General features: G+C 44.6%; 1 protein-coding gene across 1 annotated transcript in view; it reads right to left on the bottom strand.

The window, feature by feature from the left end:
• PEX14 (peroxisomal biogenesis factor 14) overlaps positions 1 to 26,219 on the bottom strand; it is a 143,200-nt gene that overhangs the window by 70,549 nt on the left and 46,432 nt on the right. Inside the window, exon 3 of the mRNA XM_007463152.1 lies at positions 14,639 to 14,723. Within this exon, the coding sequence (XP_007463214.1) occupies positions 14,639 to 14,723 (85 nt within the window). The remainder of the gene's footprint in view (positions 1 to 14,638; positions 14,724 to 26,219) is intronic.

Genomic DNA, 26,219 nt, shown 5'->3' with positions numbered 1-26,219 from the left:
TAAAACTCTTCAATGGCTTCCCCGCTGTCCACACAATAAAATCCAAACCCTTGCGCTAACACGTGTACGTTCTGACCCTTGCCTACCTCTCCAACTTACCAGCCTGCTTCCTGATTCTCCGGATCACTTCTTCCTCGGAGATTATGTTCCCATCCCACCCTGGCATGGATTAAAGTCACCACCACCCCCCAAACCCTAAAGACTACTAATCCTCTTGGACTCCTATAAGGGTGCCCTCCTCATTTTTCAACCCTTCCCCGCTGGTCCTCCTCACCCACCACGAAACTGATCACTCCCTCTTCTGGGCCTCTATACCAATACCTATCACAGCACCTGTAACATTTTATCACCCACCCTACACTTGTTTGCATACCATGGAATCTCACTAGACTTCTGATGGTAAACCTTATTTTTGTAATTTCAGTGTTAGCATAAATGTTGGGACGTAAAGAAAATGTACATTTAATAAATGGTCAGTAAATGGATAGATGGATGGATGATTTTTCCACCGTATCATATTGCCACTGTATGCAAAATTGTCTGGCAACCAGCAATTTATACAAACACATGTATAGGTACGTAGATAATAGATATATGAAAAGGAGAGATAAACTCAAAGCAAATGATTCTAAAAAGCAGATAACTTAAAAACTCTGACGTTTCACTTTAAATATGCACTACAACTTCCTGATTGTGCTTCTGTTAGACTAACATTAAAATTAGTTTGCCTCATGATCCCACACTGGTTAGAGAGGGAGCAGAGCTACAGAGAATTAAAGGAAAACGGGTTTAAGATTAAACTTTTCCAATGAATATGCACAAGTGAATAGCTGAGAACTAACTGTACCTGTATACTCTTGGTTCAGCATGAAATCCTTTCAAACAAATACCTACCATTCCCTCAAAACAAACAGTAATTATGGTAAGGCCTTGTGAGCATTCAGCATACATGATATACATTAACTGCCCTGGAACCACCTGGAAATAATCTCAAGGCCAAACCTGTGCCACTGGGTCAAGGCTTCCTAATGTGCCAGACTCCAGCGTTCTGTGCGCTGACATCCGAACTGAGGGAGGCGAGCGCTGCTCCGTGGAGGTCCGACTCCTGAGAGTGGATCTTAAAGGTGAGGCTCGGCAGCTCAGGAGACAGTCGATTTAATCTGGTTAACATCGTAAAAAGGGACATTTCCACGTGGACAGCAAGGACATGAATACCACGTGTGTATATGGCAGAATTATAAACGCATTTTTGGCGAAATTCAATAAAGCTGATTCTACTGCATAAGGTCAGCAATTTACTATAAAAAATGATATGATTGCAATTTTTAATATAACCCATGTATTTGCTGCAAGATGCTCCAGAAGACTGTGTAATGTAACCATTCGACCTCTCCGCCGTTGCAGAGACAGCCCTATTTACCCCTTCCTGTCCTGATAAAAGGCTCCGTACAGAACACCAGAGTCAACAGCATTCTCTAACGGAACCGTCCTCCGCAAGCCCAGGCCTTCCTCTTCTCAAACGTCGGGATGGACTCTCTGGGTTGTGCCCTTGTGGAAGGCAGCAAGAAGAAAACCTCCAGAACTAAATAAAACTAAAATTAAATTCATCTTCTATTCCTGATAATAGAAATGTCTATGAAATGGCGTGGGCAAAATAATTTCATTTTTAATAATATGATTCTTCAGGGAGAGCACCCTGGTCCACATGAGCAGATGGTGCATTGAAATTTAATGACTCGGTGATGACAGAGACCCGCTCCTCAAATATGGTGGACTTCCGTAAATCTCCAGGCTCACATGCACATTTTTTGAGGAAATAACTTGGTTACTGTGAAGAATAAATGAGCAAATGCATGTGAGAATGCTTTTAAATTATAAAGCAGAATACATATGCTGGTGGTTATTATACAGTCTGTATCTATCATCTCAGGCTTGCTTATAAACTACAGTAACTGTATTACTAAGTAGTTCCTACTGTCTCATCACCAGGTTCTCTAAGGGCATGGACCACTTGTGTCCCAACTGCACTTAGCACAGCGCTCAGCAGACAGCAGACTAGGAATGCTGGTGAATACAGCTGAACTTGGTAACTGATGATACGAAAGATTCCAGATTGGGGGATATGAAACTCCAACAGAACCTTTTTTTTTTCCAATGGCATCTCCAGATGGAAGCTGCTGAGGGGTCCCTCTTCTTTTCACTCACAACTACAGTCCCAGCATGGGTTCCTAGATCAAGTCAACCTCCTTTCCTTCCTTGGCGTCTTTGAGCTGGCTGTCCCTCTGCTTTTGTTCTTCACATTCTAGTTTCAGCAACCCTCCCAAAGCAAGCCTTCCTCAGCCCTCCCAATATTCTCTGTCCTAGCACCCTGCTTACTTGTAACAATTTTGCACATTTCACATTTCTGGGGGAGCCTGTCTCCACCCCAGAATGCTGTTTTATTTACCATTATAGTTTCAGTCCCAGGACCAGCACAGTAAAAAAAAATATGCACTCAATAAATACTTGGATGGATGAACGAATGAATGGTAAAACTCTTTCAAAATCAGGTATTAAGGGCTTCCAGAGAACAGTGCTATTTTCTGTTATTTCTATTTTAGTACTTAGCCTCCTCTCTCCAGGGCTGCGTAAAGGACAGCCTTTGAAAAAAAATAAGTAAATACCAGAAATGAACTCAAAAGAGGTCATCGTGAAACTCCGTATTTACTCTCTTCCAATTATATTCTGTACAAATTAGCTCCGTTTGTAAAAGTTAAACTGATTTTTTAAACTGCCTCTTCTTCAAACTCAACCTGTGTTCTTTCGGCTAAGACCCCAAATTTTGCAATTAGAATAATTTAATTGACAAGTCTGTTTGTGACTCACAAAGCAGAAGAGGGTATGGCTTTGTTCTTCAGCTTCACAGGTTCACCACTGCTGGTGGCAAAATATTTTTCTTGTTGGTTAAGAGCACAGATCCAGCTTGAAGCCAAAAACAGAGTGCAAGAGAGTCCCATTCCTATGCACTGTAGGTTTCACTGAAAAGATGACATTTACGTGGTTGTGATATTTAATTTATCACCGGGGGTCATGATTTTTTTCCCCTGAAATGCCATGATAAGGAAAACTTCAACTTTATGAATGAAAGCCTTTGCAATCATTTAACAAACTGAAAATCTACACAAAATTTAAAGACCACCATACTGCTAAAGACAATCTACTCAACAATCTAACTACAGAAAGAGATTACTTTAAAGGGCTTTAAATCTAAAAAGAATAATTAACAGTAAGAGACTAGAGCATTCCCAAGTCTTCTGACTGATGAAAGGGGTGAGATCTGAGAAGACCAGCTCCTATCAGAATGTTTTAGAAACCAAACACAGGTCTGTTTAAAGTTGGAATGGAAAAATCACTACAGTCATTCAGTTCTTAGCGCAATTTAAATATAAGCTGGTGTGTGTGTGCATGTCTGTGTAAAGAGAGAGAGAGAGAGAGAACGAGAGCCCCATCACTCTACTTACTGAAGACCTTTAGTGAGTTACCTCTACTTCAAAAATGGAAAGAACATAAAGCTGTTGACTGACCAACCCAGCCAAGTCTACAATGAAAAGTACATTTAAAATAAAAGCACGCTGGGCTTCCCTGGTGGCACAGTGGTTGAGAGTCCGCCTGCCGATGCAGGGGACACGGGTTCGTGCCCCGGTCCGGGAAGATCCCACATGCCACGGAGAGGCTGGGCCCGTGAGCCATGGCTGCTGGGCCTGCGCATCCGGAGCCTGTGCTCCGCAACGGGAGAGGCCACAACAGTGAGAGGTCCATGCACCGCAAAAAAATAAAAATAAAAATAAAAGCACGCTAACTTATGCTCCACAAATCACATACTCTAATACACACACAGCAGCAGCAGCAGATAATTTTTATAAGGCATAGACTCAAAAATGTTAATATAACAATGGATTAGTGAATGACTACTATCCAGAATTAATTAAAAATCCTTCTAATTATAGTCCAATCAACATAAAATATTTTTCAGTAGATGGCCTTAAGTTCTACCTTGTGCTAAGTTTCAGAAGTCCCTCCCTACTTCCAACATTTTCCAGCAGCTCCAACAGACCCACGTCTCACGCAGTCCCTCTGGTGAAAACTCCCTTGCCTACCTTAGCAGACAAATCTCATTAGAAGAACTTGCATCCCCAAGTGAGGCCAGAAAGGAGGGATAAGTATTCTTAAAATCATCTCAGAAGGCCAGGGGTGATACAGAACACATCAATATTTATCTCTGGAACAAACTGGAGATACATCACTACTGCTTTTCTTAACAATTAAAGGCCCAGCTCTTCTGGAAAACAACAAAAACAGTTAACTAAAAAAGTATCCTTTCCTCCTATATATACACAGTTTGCTCTGTGGTGAATGAAATACTTTATATTTACACATAAACCACTGCCACCTGCTTCCAGACTGAAAACACGAACTCTCTTTTGGCTGACTCTTTCTATTAGCATCGTTTGCAGCAAAATGAATGCTTCCCTCATTTTGTAGGCTGCTATCGAAACGGCTTGAAAAATACCAAGTTAAGCCTTCAGTAAGAAAGAGGCTTGTGATATAAATGTGCTGGTACCCTGTTTGGGGGCAATTATGTTGCATTTGTGAATCTTTTTTCTCCTATGGATTCCTCTGATAGCACTCAGCATCCACTCCCACCTCTTTCTAGTGGGACTTCTGATACCAGAGGCTGGAACACTAACAGCAACACTTCCCAGACTCCTCGGCTACTAGAACTCTGGCTGGGAATTAGGTGCACTCACAGGTGATTCAGAAAGTGGAAATGAGGCAAAAGACCTGTATGCGCTGCATTTGAGGTTGCAAACACCAGGACATTGTCAAGCAAATACTGGAAACACCAAGGTTTCCTACTACAGTGTCCAATCTCTAGCCTCCAGCTTCGTTCATGAGGGTCAAGAGGCAATTCTGTCAGAGGTAGAAGCCAAGTTCATATTCCAAAGTCCTGTCGCTGTTTTTACGGATGTCAGGACACAATGACTGCAGTGGTGGCAGCAGTGACTTCCTGATCTCTGGAACACAGCAAAAAGGGTGTGTGTGCTCTTGAACTCAAAAGTTCCAAGTGGTAGCCTCCTAATTCCCTACTTTCCTGGCCGAGCAGAGGGAGCAGCTTTCCCAGCAAGTTAGTCCTTCAGTGTTCTGGAAGTCACTCCTGGAGGCCTGGCCTTGTGTCCGCTCCTCCAGCCCTTTCATAAGGGAGTAAATGCCTAACTTCTTACATTAAATTCCTCTCTGCTCAGAACTCCTAGAGGTTCCTGTTGCATGAATTTTTATGATACCAACAAGTTTACCTTTTTTTTTTGTTGTTCTTTTTCGGTACGCGGGCCTCTCACCGCTGTGGCCTCTCCCGTGCGGAGCACAGGCTCCGCACGCACAGGCCCAGCGGCCATGGCTCACGGGCCCAGCCGCTCCATGGCACGTGGGATCTTCCCGGACCGGGGCACGAACCCGCGTCCCCTGCGTCGGCAGGCGGACTCTCAACCACTGCGCCACCAGGGAAGCCCGCAGGTTTAACTTTTAATAGCCAAAACCTGAAAACAACTCAAATGTCCATCAACAGGTGAATGGACAAACTGTAGGATAACCAAACAAGGGGATACTACTCAGCAAGAAAAAGGAATGAACCACTAACACATGTAATAACATGGATGAATCTCAAAATAATCATGCTGAGTAAAAACAAAAAAAGCCAGACCAAAAAAGGGATACATACCACACAAGTCCATTTATATAAAATTCTAGAAAATGCAAGCTCATCTACAGTCAAAGAAAGCAGACCAGTGTTTACCTGGGAACCAGGGTTATTGGGGGGTGGGGGGAAGAAGAAAACAAAGGGGCATGAGGAAACATCTGGGGGGTGATCAGTATGTCCTTTTTTTTTTTTTTTTTTTTTTTTTGCCACACCGCATGGCATGCAAGATCTTAGATCTCTGACCAGGGATCTAACCCGCACCCCCTGCAGTGGAAGCATGAAGTCTTAACCACTGGACCGCCAGGGAAGTCCCAGTGTGTTCATTTTCTTGATTACAGCAATGGTTTCACAGGTACATATACACAGGTCAAGTTTTTTTAATTGTACAAATTAAATATGTATAGTTTATTGTATGTCAGTTACACATCAATAAAGCCTCTTAACACAATGTAACAACCCTGAGGGTCACCTTCAGTCCCGTCTCCTCACCTCACAAATCCCATCTACTATTGAGCGTGGCTTACTCTTTTTTTCTACCATGTCTGTGGTTCTGTCCTTCCTTTCCAGAAAGCAGATTGTATAGTTCAAAGAACTCTAGTCAGAGGACTTGGTCCTAGTTCTATTTCTGCCACTAATTTGCACTACTTAACCTTTCTGTGCCTCAGTTTCCTCATCTGTAAAATGGGAGATTTAAATCATGTAGTCATTCACTCAACAAATATCTATTAACCTGCCTATAATCACAGAGAAGATTACAGTGAAGAAGACATTAACTAATATATGTGTTTTGTAAACCACAAAGTTCTCTACATAAATATGTTGTCATTTCTATTTCCATTTCTACTGCTACCCTCCACACCTAACAAAGGACTTGGCAGGACCTTCCTTGTAGCTGGTATTATTATCGGCAGGCCAATTCAGTTTAAATACAGAGCCCAGAGTAATGTCCTCAAATAGAGTTTCACAAAGTTTCAACCGGTTCAGAAAGTGTTCTCAACTGTTATTTATAATATTGAGTTCTAACACTGGCTCCTTACTCACTGCCCATCTCACCAACCTCGGTTCTCTTCTTTTTCGAGGACCCCATGGGCCAACCCAGCCAACTGCACACGTGTCTCTGCGCGAGCCTCCCCTCGCTAATGATGCCCTTCCCGCTCCTCTCCGACCATCTACACCCACTGCCTCCCTCAATGTCTAGGTCAAAACTGAGCTCTGCCGACCTAAGTAACTTTGAAAAAAGAGTGTTTTCACTGGATTCAATAAGACTAAAGACAAAAGAACTGCATATAAACACTGTTTATATAAACACTAGAGTACTGGGTAAAGGCCTATGGGATAGCAATTCTGAAACCATTTTACAGGTATGTAGGATTGAACAAATAAACAAACTGTAGACTTAGGGAAAACTGACGTCCTTTTGAAACTTTCCCCAGTAAGTGTCTTCTAACTCTCATCACCCAGTCACTCAACCCTCGTTCACGAGCCCCTGACCCAGGCTGCTATGTCGCTGCTGAGGACACCAGGAGGGTGAGATGTGGTCACCCCCCTCGAGGAGCTCACAGTCCTACCAAGCTTTATACTCCATGGCTCCCTCATCAGATCTTGCTGACTTCTAAGGGACTGCTATGTTTCATGGACAGACATAGATAGGGTTGATGAGCACTCAGCATCCATTCCCGCCTCCCAAGGAGCTTCTCGTCTGTAAAACAAGTACCTCATTTTCCTTTCATGAAGCCCTAATATAATAAATAGTACTCTGCACACACCAGGCCCTGAATAAAGGCTGACCACCTAACCTATGGCCCAGGACCCACACACATCCAACTACGACAAAAGAAAGCTAAGCCATACAGTGGACCCTTGAACAACACGGGTTTGAACTGCGCAAGTCTGCTTACATGCTTATTTTTGTCAATACATACTACAGTACTACACAACCTGAGGAGGGCTGAATCCATGGATGCTGAACCTGGATACAGAGGACAGACTACAGGACTTGAGCTTCCATGGATTCTGGTATCCCTGGCGGGTCCTGGAACCAATCCCTGCTTGGATACTGAGAGACGACAGTCAGCCCTCCATATCCAGTTTCACATCCACAGATCCAACCAACCATGGATCAAAAGTATTCGAGAAAAAAATTCCAGGAAGTTCCAAAAAGCAAAACTTGAATTTGCTGAACACAGGCAACTATATCATTTACATTGTATTGGGTATTATAAGTAAAATTAGAGATGATTTAAAGTATATGGGAGGATGTGTGTAGGGCATATGCAAATACTATGTTATTCTATATGAGAGACTTGAGTATCCTTGGATTCTGGTATCCCTGGTGGTCCTGGAACCAATCCCCCACGGATACCGATGAACTGCACTTCATCTGAAAACAGGTACTAACTTGCAAGTTTCTGAAGCTTTCCATTTATTTGAATGTTTATTTTGAATCAAAAATTAAACTTATGAGCCCATATCCCTTCAAAAAATGGGATTAAAAAAGGATTCTTCTAGAAAGAAAGCATTTTTCATGTAACCAGTGACCAGAATGTCCCCTCAGAATCCAAATCTGTGCTAAGTGTTAAAAATAATTTGTTACACTGGTTTTTTTTCTCTTATTAATTTCTGTCTACCTATAGTCATGTTTACATTAGAAAACAGTTTTATTTTCTTGGTGGGGGGGGACATGATCTCCTGAAATTTTAAGAAAATGCATATGCAAGAATATTCACTGAGGCATTGTTTGAAACAGCAAAAGACAGGAATCAACCTGAATGTCCACTAACTTGAGACTGACTCAAACATTAATTATGATACAGGAATACAATGGAATACTACACAGCCACTAATAAGAATGAAGCAAATCTGTATGTATTAATGTGGAATGAGTGCCAAGATACAATGGCAAGCATAAGCTAAAGTGTGAAATATGCTACCACTGTATTTAAAAGGTGTTTATGTTAATAAATATTAACGTGCTTTTATATGGATAGATCTTTGGAAAGATACACAAAAACTGTTCCTAGCAGCATCCTCTGAGATAGGATGGTGGGGGCGACAGGAGCGAGAGATGACGGGAAGACTTCTTCACTGTCTATCCTTCCTCGCTGTTTGAATTTTTGAAACCGTGTACATATCTTACCTTTTCCAAAAAAAAAAACCTTTAAAAATGATACTACTGTACATGACGGTGTCGCTTTGCTCTTCTTTGTAATATTGCTCCAGGCACACAAGTTAACAAAGGAAGAGCCATTCTTCATTTTCAGAGAAAATCTCAAAACAACTCAGTAAATCTAAAAGAGCTGATTCCCCCTCCAAGCTCCTCAGTGCTACTGTCCCCTCATCGCAGGGTGAAGTGTAGAAACCCATTTGACTCAGCCGTCTGGCGGGGAGCAAGTGCTACCAGCTCCCCCTCTGGATGGGGAAGCCACAATGTTCAGCTAGTCTGGCTGCTCTAGCTCTCATCCTGGATGCTGAGAAAAATCTGTGGAGTTAAGAGAAGTTTGAATAACAAGGGGAGCAGGAAAATTGATGGGGGGACACCAGTCAGTGTGATGAATAGGCTGGTCCAGAACAGCGGGTGACGGATATGCAGATGCAAGACTGGCAGGGAAGGAAGACTTCCGTTCACAACAGATGGATGGAGATGCTCAATCATCCTCGGGAACGCGTGCAGCTGCCACACACAGCCCTGTCTGCGCCGGCTCCGGCAGCCCTCCCTCGCCCACAGGGCACGGCCTCCCCGCCAGAGACCCCCTGCACTGGACCCACATCAGGGCAGGGCAGGGCAGGGCAGGGCCGGGCCGGGCCGGGCCGGGCCAGGGGAGTGCGAGCGGGCAGCCTTTGAGGAAGATGCCACTCAACGGCAGGCTGAACTCTCGGGGACCAACTGCTAGTGGACTTCTTCCCCTGGCTTCCAAAAACACCTGCTTTGTCTCTCTCGGTAGCTCTCACTCCTGAGTAAGGCTTGTATGGCCTCAGGGGCTGCCCAAGACGTAGGAATTCCAGTGTTAGAACCAGGACAGTCCTGGGTAAACCAGAACCGATGGTCGTCCTACTTACAGGCCACAGTCCTCCCCTTTTTCTCTCCCTCTTCATCATCAGTGAGGGAGAACCCAGATCGACCCAAGCTCCCAGCTGAGCAGAAACCCCACGTGGAGGGTCCCAGTTCCCTCCAGTCACCCAAAACTAGCAGAGACCTAAGACACAGTGAAGAAAACTCGTCCAACCCTGTTCTTTTCTCATAACGGGAACGTCTCTTTAAAATGTCCATGATACACAAGGCTCAATGACTCCCACAAATGCAGGAATGAATCCACATCTTGATGCCACAATCCACATCCCTTTAACAAAGAATCAGAAGGGCCCGACAGCCCCTCACAGAGCCGATACTGTTCTTTCCAGCTCAGCCACAGGAGTTTCTGAGGACGAGGAAACGCGGATCAAGCATGGGGTGGTGGCTGGCAAGCTCTTCACCCCTCTTCCCCACCCCCTCCCCGCTATCCGCTGGACCCAAGCTCTAGAAAAAACAGCGTTATAAAAATACTCTGGCTTTACTAAGACACATTAAAGAATTAATTATAAAGCAAAGCTGAAGGAGAAAATTAATTTTAGAAACACATGAGGTTACAATTTTTTTTTTTCCTGGAGATGGGGGAGGAAACAGTTATTTTCATTTTCATCCTGGGGGCACAAGCTGGGAGCTGTCCAGTCGATAACCTGGCCATCAGAACAAGGTTTGTAATTAAAAGGTCAGTGACCTGGAAAGCCAAGGCCCCACTCCCAGAGCTACTCAGTAATGATGGAGCTATTAAATTAAGACTGTTATGAAATCAATGCTAAAAAAGCTTTCATGGTAACGAGATTCCATTCAAGGACATGCAAACTACCTCATGAAATGGATGTAAATGATAAAAAAGAAAAGTAATAAAAGAGAGTTAAATTGAAATCTGTGTAAGAATTCACTCCCCCTTCAAATACTCCAGTGACAGAAGCCCTTCACCTCCACCCCACTACCAAGGTGAAGACCATCAGGTTTCCTCCTCAAGCTCATTTCCAGCAAGGAGGCAGTTTTGCTACTGGGGGTTCCGCTTCCAGGAACAGAAGAAAGATAAGATCTTGTTTCACCTTTTAGAATAAGAAAGCACGGTGGTGTGTTTTATTTGTTTCTTTTTCCGTCACCCTCCCCCCACCCTGGACTATTTATTAGATAGATGAGGGAGAATACAGCCCTTTACTTATACACTTGAGAAGGGCACAATAAGCCAAAGGGTCAGCCAGCACCACCCAGGCCCCACCATGCAGAATTACACAAAAAAGCAGATGATGCTCAGCTTTTTTCTAGAACCCTGTTTGGCAACAGATGTATTAGAGGGGGCTAACAGACGACTCTGTCTTCTCCCCACCTCGTCTACCTCTTTACCCGACACGAACAGGCATCACTTCTACCCGCCTTATACCCAGCCTGCCAAACGTGTCTGCAAGCAGACTGCCTCCTGCATTCTGTGGTCAGACAGGGTGTCAAGTCAACATAAGCCTACTGACAACAATATCCAAGCCTCTAGCTTTCTGGACTGACCCTACTGCTGTTTTCAAGTTACTCCAGCCTCCTGGATTGCAGCCTGCTTAAAGCCCCAGATGTGATCCCTGCCTGGCAAGAACTGCTTCTATATATAGACCAGTTCTATGAGGGCTCACACCCCACACACAGGCCAATTATCTTCATGTGTGGTTGACTCTGCAGTTGATGTCATCTGCAGAATCAAGCGGTTGGAAGGAAAACAAAAACACTTATTCTAATACTCTGAAGGTGAACAGCTGCTTTGCTCTTGCATCCAAAAAATTCCCGATAAAAGAAAAGAAATGTTGTAAATTACACAAACTGGCAGTGGAAGCTTCAAAGAAAATGATAAATGATTCTAATAACATCATGTTTCTCATTAATGACTCCATGTTCAGACTTTAAAGCATCCAAAAGAGATCTCGAAGAAACAAAAACAAAAAAACACGAACACAAAAGACCCTTGCAAACCAATGCTCTTCCAACCCTATCCCATCCACTGCCCCCGGCCTCCCCAGCCCCAGACTCAGAGGGCACACATTTAACCTGTCAGTAACAGAGGGGACGAGGCCCCTGCTCGGGGCTGCGGGTTCACAATAAAACAACCTCAGCTGATGCGCCTAAAGTAACCCTCATTTTCCACTGAACTGACATGCACTACAGGGGCCTCAATTTCTATATTAAATACTAAATAATATTAAAAGAAAAACAAAATTGGATTTGCCTTTTCAGGAAAGAGATGTTTACTAAAAAAGAAAGAAAGAAAGAAAGAAAGTTGAGATTATAATTCAAGACAGTGCTCCAATGCAATTCCCCGAAGTGACATTCGCTAGGAAAAGCCGAGACTACAGTAGCTGTGAGCTCGCCCGAAGGCAGCGCTCCAACCCACCACTGCAACGGGTCCTGTGGGGAGACAGGACCGGAGGATGCCAGGACCTTGGTCCCTCCCCTCAAGACACGCTCCATACCCCCAAAGACCAGTGAGCCAACTCCTTTTCCTTCCCAACTGCTGTCAGGGACAGGGCAGACGCGCTCCTTCACAACAGCCCCTCCTCCTTCAACCCATCAGCGATGGTGCCAGGTTCCGGGATCCTGTATGCCTGACCCCAGGAACTGCCGGAAATGTGAAAAGTGAAGTTTAAAGCCACAGAGGGCTCTTCTTCCCCAGATGCCAATCAAACCTTGGCATCCTCTGCCCAGGAAAGGTCCTGCTAGAATTTACCCTATTGGGATGCAACTTGGAAGCAGACGATTACTGACGGAAGCAGCATTTTAGAGGATAATGGAGATGGGTGATTAAGTCCAGTGACTCCAGGTTTGAGTGTGGGGTAAACTCTCTTTAGAAGAAGAAAGGTAGGAGGTCTCTCCAGTTTCCTGCTGCCGAAAATTCTAAAAACTCTAGACCACATTAAGGGTCGGGAAGGAATTCTGCCCGCTCTGTACCAACAAATACCCATCTCCTTCAGGTCTTTGCTCCCATGTCACCCTCCCCGAGGGACACCTTCCAATCACCCCACTGAGAAGTGCAACCCATTCCCACACAGCACTGGCTGCATCTGCCTTCTCCTGGTAGAACTGAAGCTCTGAGAGGGCAGGGATTTTGTCTGTTCTGTTCTCAGCGCAGCATAAACACTCTTAGTTGAATTAATTAATTGCTGTTTTTTCGGCGGTTTTTTTAAGGAGCAACAAATAATAACTGTACAGAACAGTTTCTACAGCAATTATTAGCCAACTAAGTCAAAAGAAGTATTATTAGGCCCAGAGTTTCTCTCTCTTTCTTTTTTTCTCTCCCTCTCCCAGTCAGGGATTTATTAAAATTAAACAGATTAGATCAGATGGAGCTCCTGATATTCAAACTGCTCAGCAAAGCCTGCAGTGGGGAAGTGCCGAGCAAACACCAGAGACATTTGTCTCTAAATTGCTCTAAATACCTTCTGCAAATGAAATTCTAACCCAGCTGCGTTTGAGAGAAAATGAGGAATAACTGGTCATTGTCAGTGGAAGAGAAGATCAGGCAGTTATAATATTGCACAATATACTGGGGCGAAGGATCTCTCGGCAACCATAGATTTTGTCTCAGGTTACCCCGGGTAATCAGCACAGCTTTTAGGCTCAGCTTTCCCCAGCTTCAATGCTTTGATGAGAGAGCTGAAATCCCTAAGCTTTTATGATTAATTACTCCCCATAGGTACACATATTTCAAGGAAAAACTCTTCTACGGCATGATGGCTGCAGAGGGGGCCAGCCAACGCACTCCAAATTTTAATAATCTCCTAATTTCCTACTGATGGGGGCAAGCATCACGTCACCAGGAAGCGCCCAGCACCCCTCATCATCAACTCAGTCACAGGGACTGGCCTTGAGGCTGCCTCTAAACAGCTGCCTGTGAATGAAATGCTTGGGCAGATTCTGCCCAAACCCTGCGAGCATAGCCCTGGGACCAGGTTCTGTGGCATCACTTCAGTGGGATACCGTTGAGCAGACCTAAGAAATACCACCAAACCACACTGTCTTCTATTCCAGCCACTAATGACTTAAAGCTCAAAACCCAGAATTTGGAGGCCGACATTCCAGTTCCTTAAGGAAAAAGAGTTTTGTTCAGTGGGGGTGGAGAAAACTCACTTCCCTCCCTCATGGTATTTAAGGGCCTTTAAACAACTTCCTAGCTTTCCAGAAAATTAAACGTTCAAAGAATGAAAAGTCAGATTTCTTTTTTTTGTTTGATTTGGGTTTTTTTTATATTTCGCAAAAAAAAAGAGAAACATGTCCTAAATTTCAATAAAACCAAAATAGATTCTGTCTGCTTCGGACAATATTGAATTTGTCAAGATCCATTTAATACCTGCTTACAGAAATACCATAAAACCAGTAATTTACCACTTCAATCAGTACATCAGACTGACCCCAAGCTTGACCTTAACCTGACCTTGTGTAGTCATCTCATCTCCCCCGTCCTTCCTTTCTTCCTCATTCTTTACTGAAGCAGCTGACCTCCTAACCTAAAGCCAGTCATTCTGCAGCCAGGGTCATTATCAGAAGAACAGACCAGAAAGCAGGAGTCCTCCCCAGCCTTATCCATGGGCCTCTTCTGCTGCTGAACGCAGCCTGTGCCGGGCTGTCCTGGGCTAAGTTGTTGGCCTCACGTCTGGTGCTCACAATTATTTGAATCCTATCACCTTTGCTCTACTGCAAGGAAAGAAGCTGCAACCTTACCAGGGGGATCCCCTCACCCCCACCCGTACAACAGTGGGACAGCTATAGGAGATCATTCATCAACACTATGGCTTCCATCCACCCTGCCCCCAGCCCCTCTGTGCAGGCCACTGCGCAAGGCCACGGGGAACCTGTACCTTTCTTCTTAAGGAATGCTCTCCTGGTTGCAAGTGGGCTATGGCGGACCCGAGAATTCTGTAGAAACTTCACTGCTGTGGCAATCTGGTAGGGGAGATAAAACAGAGAAGAAAAGTAAACGTCAGTAGTCTGCATTTCAAGATTAAAAATCCTACAAGTTTATCCCAGGTCCACAGAAATAAGCACAATACTGTGGTCAAATTAACCACTTATTTCTCACATTTAAAATCTGCTTAAATAAAAGACTGTGTTGGTTCCCTACCTTCATTGGCTTCCTGTACCTGGTTCTATCAAATCTAATCTCCCTGTTCAAGCTGATTCTTCACACTCCTCAGCAGGTAGCCCTCCCCTGGCCGTGCTTATCCACGTCCCTACACCTGTGCCCACACCATGCCCTTTTTCTAGAAGGCCTCCCTCTCCTGCCTCTACCTGTGTAAACATTACACACACAGCAGCAGCAGCACAGCCCTTCCACAGGCTGTGTTAACTCCTCGAAGCCTTCCCTAAATAAGCAAGTCATCTCTGGTCTCCCCACTCTCTTAAATTCTTCAGTGCTTACAGTGTGCACCATGTAACTGAGACACAGTTGCGCTGTCTTCTAATGTTCAGGCTGCTTCCCCAGCTACGCTGCTAGCGTCTGAAAGGAAGACACCATGCTGTAGAGACAGAGACTGGCAAAGCGCTGAGCGTACGCTGGCTGGGAAGGCTTCTGTAAGACACAACACACAGAGCCACTCACACTGGTCCCTCTTATGCAATGGAGCTGAATTCTGAAGAGCCCTCAAAGGATAAAGTTTGGGGTTTCATGGCTACAAGCTGGCAGACCGACAGATTATCTACCTACCTCTGGTAATGATATTATTTAATGAAATCTTCCTACGTACGAATGAGCCACGTAGGGGATGGAAGGAAAACTGTTGATGGTATTAACCTTCACATCACTCAGCACACACGAAGCGTGTGCTTGCATGCTGCCTGTCTGCTCTCCACCCTGGACACTAAGTCCAACGGGTGGGAAATGCCAACCTGCCCCCCGATAGGAAAGGGGCCATTGTAAATGACTGGCATTATTTATCTCATCAACACCAAAAGAATAAAAAAAAAAAACCAAAAGAATGATGTAGTCTCAAGGTACAGGTAAAGTCAACAGGCCCTGCAGTTCACTCATACGTTGTTGAAAGAAAAAATTTCTAAGGGGCCAAATATAAGGAAGTTTTCTAAGATCCTTCAAACTAAGGGCAGCAGTTGAACAGAGATTCAAACAGAAAGTACTGTGGCTATGAATGGAACACAAGTTACAAATCTCCTCTTCATATTTTATATGAATTTAATCTTGAGACCAGACAGACCTCTCTGGTAACAAACGATAGGATAAATCAGAAAGAAAGAACTTCGGGGCAATTCTCTTATATACTTTCCCTGGGATCCCTCCACGGGAGGCTTGCCTCAGACCCTCTCCCTCAAGGATGGACTCAGGTACCCAGACTGGCAGATTTGGGCCTGTCAGTGATAAGACACACGAGTGCTCCTTGAGACTGGTTAGAATCTGTCCAACACTGCGAGTGCATTACCCACCATCATGAACTGCAGTGACAACCAACCAGTTCTGGACTAGAGAAAAATCGATGTTCAAGATTTTAGAACCCCAAAACTATATATGCACCCCCAAGCCCCCCAACCAGATCTCCTCAGGCTGCACCGAAATCAAGAAAAATCTGACAAACATCAACAAAACGGATGCGTTCTAACGAAGAGACGGGAACGGGGAAAGACAGAAGAGAGAAAAGGGAAAGGGAGTGGGGCGAAGGAGGGAACGGGAGAGGATGAGGAGAAGGCAGATGGACGAGCAGAGGCGACGGAACAGAAAGGAAGGCGGAAGAAAACGGAAAGGGGATAAGAGCGAAGGGGAAGTGGCGAAGGAGAAAAACAAGAGGCGGAGAGGCCTAGTCACAGTCACACCACCCCAGGCCCCCCGGGGTCAAGGCCAATCTGCACAGCTCAGATGCCTCGGGGTTAATTGTTCTTCACCTGGAGAAAAAGTACGCCTTCATGTGGCAGGCTCCACACACCCTGGTACGTGTCCCAGGTGTCAGAGGAACTGTGGACAAGCAGGTCTTAAGCCAGAGATGCTGACAGCACAGCTCCTGACATTCACCAGTAGAAGCGTAAACCTTTCCCTCCTCCTTCCAAAATTTTCCATGAAAGATAACAGAATCCCACCACTAAAACGCACAGGTTTCACCTTGCTTTTTTAATACAGTCCTTGGTATATGCATTTCTGGTCAGAGAGCAAAGTTCTGATGGGTTTAATGGTGCACTCAATGCGGTGCTTGGCGCATTCCATCAATTTTTTTAAAAAATTGCATCTCTTATTTCTTTAAATACATTAATCAGCCTAGTGTAGGCAAAACGGATCCATCGGACAATGCAATAAACATGAATTATCATCTATCCAACACGCATAATGGCTTAAAAATACATAATAGCAGGTGTAGTTTAAATGATTAGTTATTACACCTGTGGTGGGTCTGATTCAATTGGGAAAAATCATGTTTAATAGGTTAAAAGGTTTAGATCACCATGCTTTCCTTAAAGTGGCTGTAGAGAGGGAATGATGGAGTGCTCTGTCATTAGTAATTCATTTAAGAAAAACGTGGGGGATAGAGCAAAGAACAGCATAAACGAGCGAATCCAATTTAAACATCAGGTAAAGTAGAAAACACCTTTTAAAAAAGCAAGATAAATGAATTTGGAAGGGAGGTGAAATTGACATGTTTATTTTAACGGGAATTTGACAAAGTCCCAGCACACTTCAAACTTGCAAAAATATGAACAATTTCTTTTAAAGTTTCCATTCACTAATTTCAAGCCATATAAAATAATACTGTCAAACACCTACATAAAGTATATTTGGGGCTTGTTTACATTCCTCTTGATCTCTGTCTGAAAAAGCAGGCGACAGGCAAATCACATATTTAACAGCACCGATATCACTATGCCAGATGTAAAAATATGAAGCATCCAAACTAACGGCCTCGACATAATGTGCTTTATAAGGAAGATATCCGGATACGAAAACCCCTCTCCTTCCGCTAATTATTTCTTCAGCTACTCTTTACTCTTCTCCTCCCTCCTTGTAAGGACCTGGCACTTCAACAGGGCGGAAAAGGGACCGTCCAACGTAGAATTTTACAAGCCCTATGATTCGCACATAGACGGTAAAAGATTTTCCAGAACCTTTCCCCGTACTGCAACGATTTGAACACTCTAGATAACTGACAGTGCCCTCGGTTTGCATCTTTCACTCGACTATTGTTGGACACTTTTCATTAACTTCATGAAGCAATTCAACTGACTCTTCCCTCTGCAGAGGTCCAACACATACAACACGCTTTTGTTGGGTGAAATGATGGGGTGCCTGCTGCCTGTCCTGTACTATCGTTTGATTTTCTAATTAGGAGATGAATGTGACTAGTCATGGCTTATATTTGTGCCCAACTAAATTACACAAATTCAGGCCAAATCTTCCACCTCAACGTCAAAGATGTAAAACAGAGGCGGGAACTTTATTGCACACATTGTGGGAGTGCAGCAAGCCAGGGAAAATTCTGGTGCAAAGCACCTGATGCCGTTGTTGAAGCCACTTGCTGTTGAGTCTGTGATGAATATGGAATTGGCCTTCCTTTCCCCTTCTCTTGCACTGAGAGTTCTTAATGAGTGCATGGTGAATTACCAGTAGCTGGTTTCATAAAAATAAAGATGACGGGGCTTCCCTGGTGGCGCAGTGGTTGAGAGTCCGCCTGCCGATGCAGGGGACACGGGTTCGTGCCCCGGTCTGGGAAGATCCCACATGCCGCGGAGCGGCTGGGCCCATGAGCCATGGCCGCTGAGCCTGCGCGTCCGGAGCCTGTGCTCCTCAACGGGAGAGGCCACAGCGGTGAGAGGCCCGCGTACCGCCAAAATAAATAAATAAAGATGACGAAGAAAACAGAAGCAAAGTTTCTCATCACCCTCATTTCTGTGACCCTCTGTTCCGCCTTCCTCCCTCAAAAAGCAAAATAAAACAACCCTGTCACCATCAACTCCGCAATTTTAGGGAAATTTGCTAATTTTCACCATTCACCCCTTAAAGCTAGAGATAAATCAAGGTGCAAAGAGGAGTAAATCCTTGCCTTTGCAGTGGTTACACTGGAGTGACTTCCAGTAACCCAAGAAAAAAGGAGGGGACTTCAGGTTGAATAATACCTTTGGATCCAAGATGATTGGCCAATTGAGAGAGATCTGTGTTTGAGAGACCAGGATTTGTAACTGTATAAATCAATGGAATACAGGATACTCAGGGGCTATCTACGATGAACTATGTGCTGTTAAATGCGTTATGTAGGGTAAGTAATCCCTGGTGAGAAGAAGCGAGGGTCCTGACAGTCCTCGCTCAAGAGATGCTTCCTAGGTGTTTTCCACTCTCCTACAAAAGACCTGCACACTCTAATCTCCAGAATGCACACTGTATTTTCTGCACAAGGGGGACGGGAGAACAGAGCTTGCCTAATAACGAACCTGGGGTTGGAGGGAGCCTTGGCACTTTGCACCTGACACGTAAACCTGATGCACTGTCTCCAGTGACACATATTTGGAATGTCACCAGTTCCGGCACTCCTGTGTGCTACATACACGTCTATCTCCTAAAAATGTGAGCATTCATTAGCCATTTTAAAATACTAAAAATATTCAAAAATTAATGACACTAACAACCAAAGCCAAGTCCTTTTTAACCCAGACAGATCACAACTAGAGGGCAAAAGAAAATGACCAACACGCAGGTCCAAAACCCCATTCCAACACTGCAGCGCCACACGTGCGCATCTGAGAAGATTAAATTGCCCGTGAAAGGTTCCTACGCTCATACTCTGAAGTAGATAGATACCCAGAATCCTGTTAACAAGCGTTAGACCAAAGCCAACTCAAGGTTTAACAAGGACTGACTATAAAAGCCGGGCAGTGCCTAGAATGAGAGAAGCCTCTTCAAACAGAAATGCTGCGTTTTAGTAAGAAATCAGTACTCTGTCAGGAGTTCCCTGACAAATATGGTCATCGGTGGCACAAGGAAATAGTTGCAAAGCAGCTGTTAATCAGAGAAACACATCGTAGAACGCTGATGCTAGCACTCGTGAAAAAATGCAACGGGCTAATTATGAAGCTATATATCTCACTAAAGAGGCCGTGTTCCTTGAGACTCCAGGCAAAGTACTCTTGGATCCAGGGTTCTAGGACAACATAATTCTGGTTTTCTGCATCCAGAATTCTTTCTTATCTGCGGCTGACAGTCCCAGCCAGGCTCACCGTTGTTTCTCACTTCTACCTGCCCTCTTCCTAGGTAGGGAACAGGCTGGGGAGGGCAACCACCCTGAAGCAGGGGCATCCCCAAGCCACATTCCAAGATGCTGCACGAATACATCCAAAAGGTGTCAGATCCTAAAGCAGAATAAGAGAAAACCTATGAGTATGCCAAAGAAATGTCAGAATCATCTTTCTAAGTGTGGCAGGAGAGCTGCCCCCAGCCACCAAAATGAAAAAAATAAAAAAAAAAAAAAAGGGAGGAAGAAGAGGAAGCAATAAACAGAATATAGAGACTCTGCTGCATTTGAAATCTCCAAGGGAGAAAGGGAGTCCGGCAGAAAGCTGCTCTCACAGTGTGAAATGCAACTCTGGGAAGCTGAGGGTCTAGCAGGCAGGTAAGAGGGGAAAGTTAATATGCAGAGGAAGGCTCGATCAGCCAAAATTCAATACGATCCTCTGCAAGGACAAGGAGGAACAAGGCTCCCCGAAACCAGACTCGTGAGAGTGGGGGGAGGGCACCACGCCCGCTCAGGAGCACCGCCACTGGAATGGCAAGAGGGGAATAACCTTGAGCCGGCCGTGCCGAGGCGGCCGCAGCACGGAGCCAAAGTGCCCCCTAGCCGTCACGCGAGCCTGAACGAAGTGTTTTCACTCGGGGAAAATGAAATGTTTTGCAAGATGAAACAGAATGAAAATTGAGGTTTTAGGTAATTACTAGTTGGCATTTACATATCACGGGCTGGTTCAACACCTATTCATTTTCCTCTTTTATTTTCAATTTTTTAAAATTGCTCATTAAAAATGAACAGATGACAGTGACAGGGATTTTTCCCCCCTCTTTCTCCTTCTCTGAGGGTTACAAAATCAAGAGGTACTTTTCTCCAATTTATCTACAATTAACACACACACACACACACACACACACGTATGTTTCATTTACATCAGAGGGGGAAAAGGACAGGGGAAAGTCAACAAAAGCCAGGAAGTTCAAAAATAAAGACAGTGAATTGTACTTGAGCCAGCCTCCTGCACCTGGGTGAGCAGTGAGCTAGCGAGAGCCCTGGCGCTCAAGGAGTTAACGGAAAGAGCCTCTCTTTCAACTTGGAATTTCCTGGGTTTTGTCATTGTATCCTTCCCATTGTTGATTTGGGTTACAACCCTATACTAATTAAGCTGTGGGCCCTAATTTCCTTTGTTTTACTTTCCTCTGTCCTTTTGTTTTTCACATTAAAGAAATAAAATATCTCTGGTTAGAAGTGCGTTGACACGATAGAACACAATATTTGTTAAGGTCTATTGTGTAAATCTGCCTGAAGTCCACAGCATGCATTATTGACCCTAGTCTCTCTTAAAACACATTGATATATGCAGTAAAAGCCTTTATGAAGAGTGGCAACGTCATATGCACAAAAACTACCCTTCCAAGTGAACTATCTCTGCATGTAAATTTTTCTTCTTGGCCCTAGTTAAAAATATTGCATAAACTACTTGTCAGAATGTCATTGTTTTGTTATCTTATTAAACTAGCTCTTCCAGAAATGTATGTGGAAATAAAAAGCATCTTAAGCCAACAGGCACTATTTAATATCAAGTGACAGTGATTTTAGGGACACAAGGGTGACTCTGGAGAGTACTGTGGGTGCCAACTTGCAGCCCGAAGGAGCTGGTGCTTGAGTAGCAAAGCCTGACAAGCAGAGCTGCTGATGCAGAGGGCAACCGTAACTACGCCATGGAAAGCGCTGTAGTGCACATGCTTGCCGTAGAGGAAATAAAAACCCTTGTTTCTGGGTTGAGAAGATCAAAGTTCCTTTTTAGGAAAGGTTGAGAAGGAAAAGGATTTTCTCCTTCAGGGAGAAAGAAAAGCAAATTTAAATGCCTGTCCCCATGCATCCCCACCTGAATTTAGATAGCAGCCCCTCTAATTTTTGATGCAACCAACAAAGCAGTTACCCAAAGAGGAGAGAAAAAAAGGATGACATTTGCCTTTTCCTTAGCTTTGAAATCCAACTGGCAGCAAATTGTTTGAAGTCCTGTTTAGAGAAGAAACTGTAATAGCCTCCACACTGAAAAGAGGAGGAAAATGCCATTATACACGGATCACGGTAGCAGTGACCTCAGCAGAGAAGGCAAACGAGCTGGCTGCAAGCTGGAGGGTAGCGGGCGTGCCAGGAACAAAAAGAGAAAGGTTTATGTGTGCCAGCACTGTGTGGCAAGAGTTGGGTGCTCGGTCCCAGGAGATACCAAGAAAAGGCAAGGAGTTCGATTTCCTAACGCGGTGCCTTTCAACAGCGCGTTGACTGCTCCTTTTTCCAGTTTCCCTTGCTTTTGTATTTTCCATATTCTTCTAATTCCCCTGCACTGTTAAAGAGGAAGCAAAGAGCACCCAGGCTTCATGTTGTAAAATTAATGAAGGTGTCAAGCTGTTGAGCTGAATCACTCCAAAGGAATGTAATGACTCAGTGTCCAAGATGCTCCCTAGGAGAACTGTGAGCTCACTCAGTGGCGGTGGCTGGTGACTCCAACACGAAAAATATGTAGCAGACAGTGCCCAGGACCTTCCTAATGATACCACTGCCTCTACTTCCTAGTCCCTTTCTCTCCACCACAAAGTTGAATTTGATGCTTTCTGAAGGTTACCTCTCCCAAACTCCAGCACCTTCGCATGCTCAGCAGACGAAGCTTCAGTTCCCACTTCTTCTGAAGCCAGGCCAGACAGAGATTGGTGAAGCTCTCTCTAAGCATATGCACTATTGAGATGTGGGATGATTAGGAAGGGGACGAAGATGGACAGTGACACCTTCACGTGTCAAGTTATCACTGGGGGTTAGACACTGAATAGATGACCACCAGGTGGTGCAGGGCGGGGTCCCTTCACGGTGGCTTGAGCACCTTCTGCTCTGAGGGAACAAGATGGGCTCCTGGATTCCAAGGAAGATAAGCTCTGGATCAGGGAGTTCTGTCTAGCATCACCCCACATAAAGCAAAAACCTAAAACTTTGAGGAGTCGCTAAATGACACTCCTACCAGACATCCTACAAGAAAGTTGGAGAAAGACTAAATGTTAAAAAATAGATTTGAATACCAAAAAAGTAGTAGTCACAGCTCAGAGACAGCTCAAATCCAAAAAGATAGCAAGAAAAAACTTGGAAATGACAAATGTGGGTAGCCTTTAAATCGTCTTCAGATCCTCTAGAAAGCAGAAAAAAAGCGAACGATTAAGATCTGCTACTAAGAGAAGACCACCAAGTCCTGGTTCCTGCTATTATCTTAGATTCTTCTATGGCCTGAGGGAAAAACGAGAAGTACGAGTTCCAAAAGTATGATTCAGAATAGAGAGAAAGCTGGCACTCAAAAATCTTCAAATTTACAGTAAGATGACAGGAATTAGAAACTGTTTCTTTTATTTTATTTATTTATTTTTGCGGTACGCGGGTCTCTCACTGTCGTGGCCTCTCCCATTGCGGAGCACAGGCTCCGGACACACAGGCTCAGCAGCCATGGCTCACGGGCCCAGCCGCTCCGCGGCACGTGGGATCTTCCCGGACCGGGGCCACGAACCCGCGTCCCCTGCATCGGCAGGCGGACTCCCAACCGCTGCGCCACCAGGGAGGCCCTAGAAACTGTTTCTATTCAAACAGTCAAATGAAATCAGCTCCTCTCAGGGGAAAGTCGTCCCCTTCACCAAACACACTGGCCCCTGGGAGTGCACAGGAACAGACCCTCTGCCAAGACAGTAAGATCAGGGGAACCAGCTCTGGCAGCAAGTGGGGTCACATCCGTTTGAAGTAAGCTGGTGGCCAGTTCAACTGTCTAAAAAAGGGTATCTAACATGGGTCAGGCCTCTCTCGCCGACTTTAGGAGTAACTCACCCACACGAGTGTAGCACAGAGAAGCAAGACAAGCCATGCCTCTGAAACGGACGATGAATGAGTCATCGCTTTTTACACATCTTTCAGAGGCACTGAGATAAGGACTGTGGAACTGATTCTTGTATCCATTGTCAGATCTGTACCCACAGACTGTCTTCAGCACCAAGATGTAAAATTGGAAGAGAATCTAAATCAAGAGATATCAGTCCAGTCGCCTCCTCTGATAAACCCCGATTTAGAAATTTTTAGCTCAGCAAAAAAATCCGCTGCACACAGAAAGAATTAAGTGGTAATCGTCATGGTTTTGGACCATTCAGTAACCTTTCACTAAACACCATAAACATTCCTATTATCAACAACCACAGCTTCCAATAAACAAATACACTTTTAAAAATAAACGATTCAACAAAGGCCTATTAGACACCACAGCCATCTTGGCCATGAGGCTCTCAGTACAGGTCTCCTACCTCTAACAGGAAGATAAAAAGGAAGGTCTTTCTGCCCTCCATCTGATGTTCCTAGCAATCCTGATCACCTAAAATGAGCATGTATTTTACTTACAATTAACGCAAAACTTAAACAGTTTTCACCATTAAGCAAATCCATCCTATTGAGCACCCTCTTCCTCCTCTAAATCAATGGGAACTCATTCCTAATTCCTTCCAGCTCTGTCTGGGAAACAGAGAGAGGTTCACTTTTTGTTATCGGAAGGATTAAGAATCACCATCTTGCTTTGCAATCTTCTTGATTCTCCACACCCCAATTGTGCTAGGTTGAAAGACTTTGAGATCACAAAAATCCCTACATCTCAATTTGGCAAAAGCTTCCTGAGACATCACTCATGGTTTTCTGTTCACTGTCCTTTCTCTCTCTCTTCTTGCCTGTTTAAACACATGGACACAGAGTTATTAACTTTTACAGGAAAACCAAATAAAATAATGTCGAAGCAAAAATGCGGTGATGTCAGGCTGCAGCTAGCACCATTCATCTGTGGGAATCTGATTAGCGCTCTAGTGGCAGAGCTACCTGGAAAAGTGCTCACAATCAAATAAAAAAATGATACCAAAACATTAACCTGATGGCTAAAAACTCCACATTTAAACAGTTAAAGTAATAAAGGAGCTTTTATTGAGTATTTTTTATATTTCATTATGCCCCAAATTGACGAGGACTCCCGGATACATTTTCTAGACTTTTCGGTTCCTCAAATCAAATGCTCTCTTGGACTTTTTTTTTTAAACTAAAAGGAAACCGCATTTCTTGTAAATTTGAATGAAAGGATTAAACTTCTCCTACAATATCAGTATCAGCTTTGAGGGCAAACACAGCCAAACACTGCAACAAACAGAAGGCTTTTTTGGTTTATGTACTTTTTTAAAAAAATAAATCTTTTATTTATTTTTGGCCGCGTTGGGTCTTCGTTGCTGCGCGCAGACTTTCTCTAGTTGCAGCGAGCAGGGGCTACTCTTAGTTGCGGTGTGTGGGCTTCTCATTGCAGAACACAGGCTCTAGGCACGCGGGCTTCACTAGTTGTGGTGAGTGGGCTCAGTAGTTGTGGCTCGCGGGCTCTAGAGTGCAGGCTCAGTAGTTGTGGCACACGGGCTTAGTTGCTCCACGGCATGTGGGATCTTGCCGCACCAGGGCTCGAACCCGCGTCCCCTGCATTGGCAGGCGGATTCTTAACCACTGTGCCACCAGGGAAGCCCTGGTTTATGTACTTTAATCCTAAACCTGCCCACAGCCAGCAGGGAATTTTCCTCCATGATTTTACCTCACACAAACGCTCTATTTCCTCATTCACACACATTTTGCTCAAAGTCTGTAGGAAACAGGGACTTCCCTGGTGGTCCAGTGGTTAAGACTCTGAACTCCCAATGCAGGGGGCCTGGGTTTGATCCCTGGTCGGGGAACTAGATCCCACGTGCATGCCGCAACTAAGAGTTCACATGCCACAACTAAAGACCCCGCATGCCGCAACTAAGACCCGGTGCAGCCAAACAAATGTTCAAAGTTGGCAGGGAACAGAATGTGGCAGAGTGGCAGGGCAGAAAGCAGGCCGGATCTCAAGGAACCTGCACACCGAGTCCAACCCTAACGCTATGTCCTCAAACCCGGCCCCTCACGCCCCTACTCTGTGCCTCAGTGTCCTTCATTTCTGTAAAATAAGGGCTTAAATAGATGGCCTTCTGGACTCTCCAAGCTGCATCATTTTATAATTTCCAGTTGACTCCAGCAGGCAGCCTATGATAGCCAGGCCAGGGAAATGGGCAAGGGTCAAGGACCAGAACCAACCATTCAGGAGCTCGGCTCTCCAATCTCACCCAATCAAAAAAAGGAGAAAACCAACAAAGAAGGAGAAGGAGAGAGGGAAAGA

Source organism: Lipotes vexillifer, unplaced genomic scaffold, assembly GCF_000442215.2.
Source record: "Lipotes vexillifer unplaced genomic scaffold, Lipotes_vexillifer_v1.1 scaffold109, whole genome shotgun sequence".
Lineage (NCBI taxonomy): Eukaryota > Metazoa > Chordata > Mammalia > Artiodactyla > Lipotidae > Lipotes > Lipotes vexillifer.
This window is presented reverse-complemented; position numbering and strand designations above follow the sequence as displayed.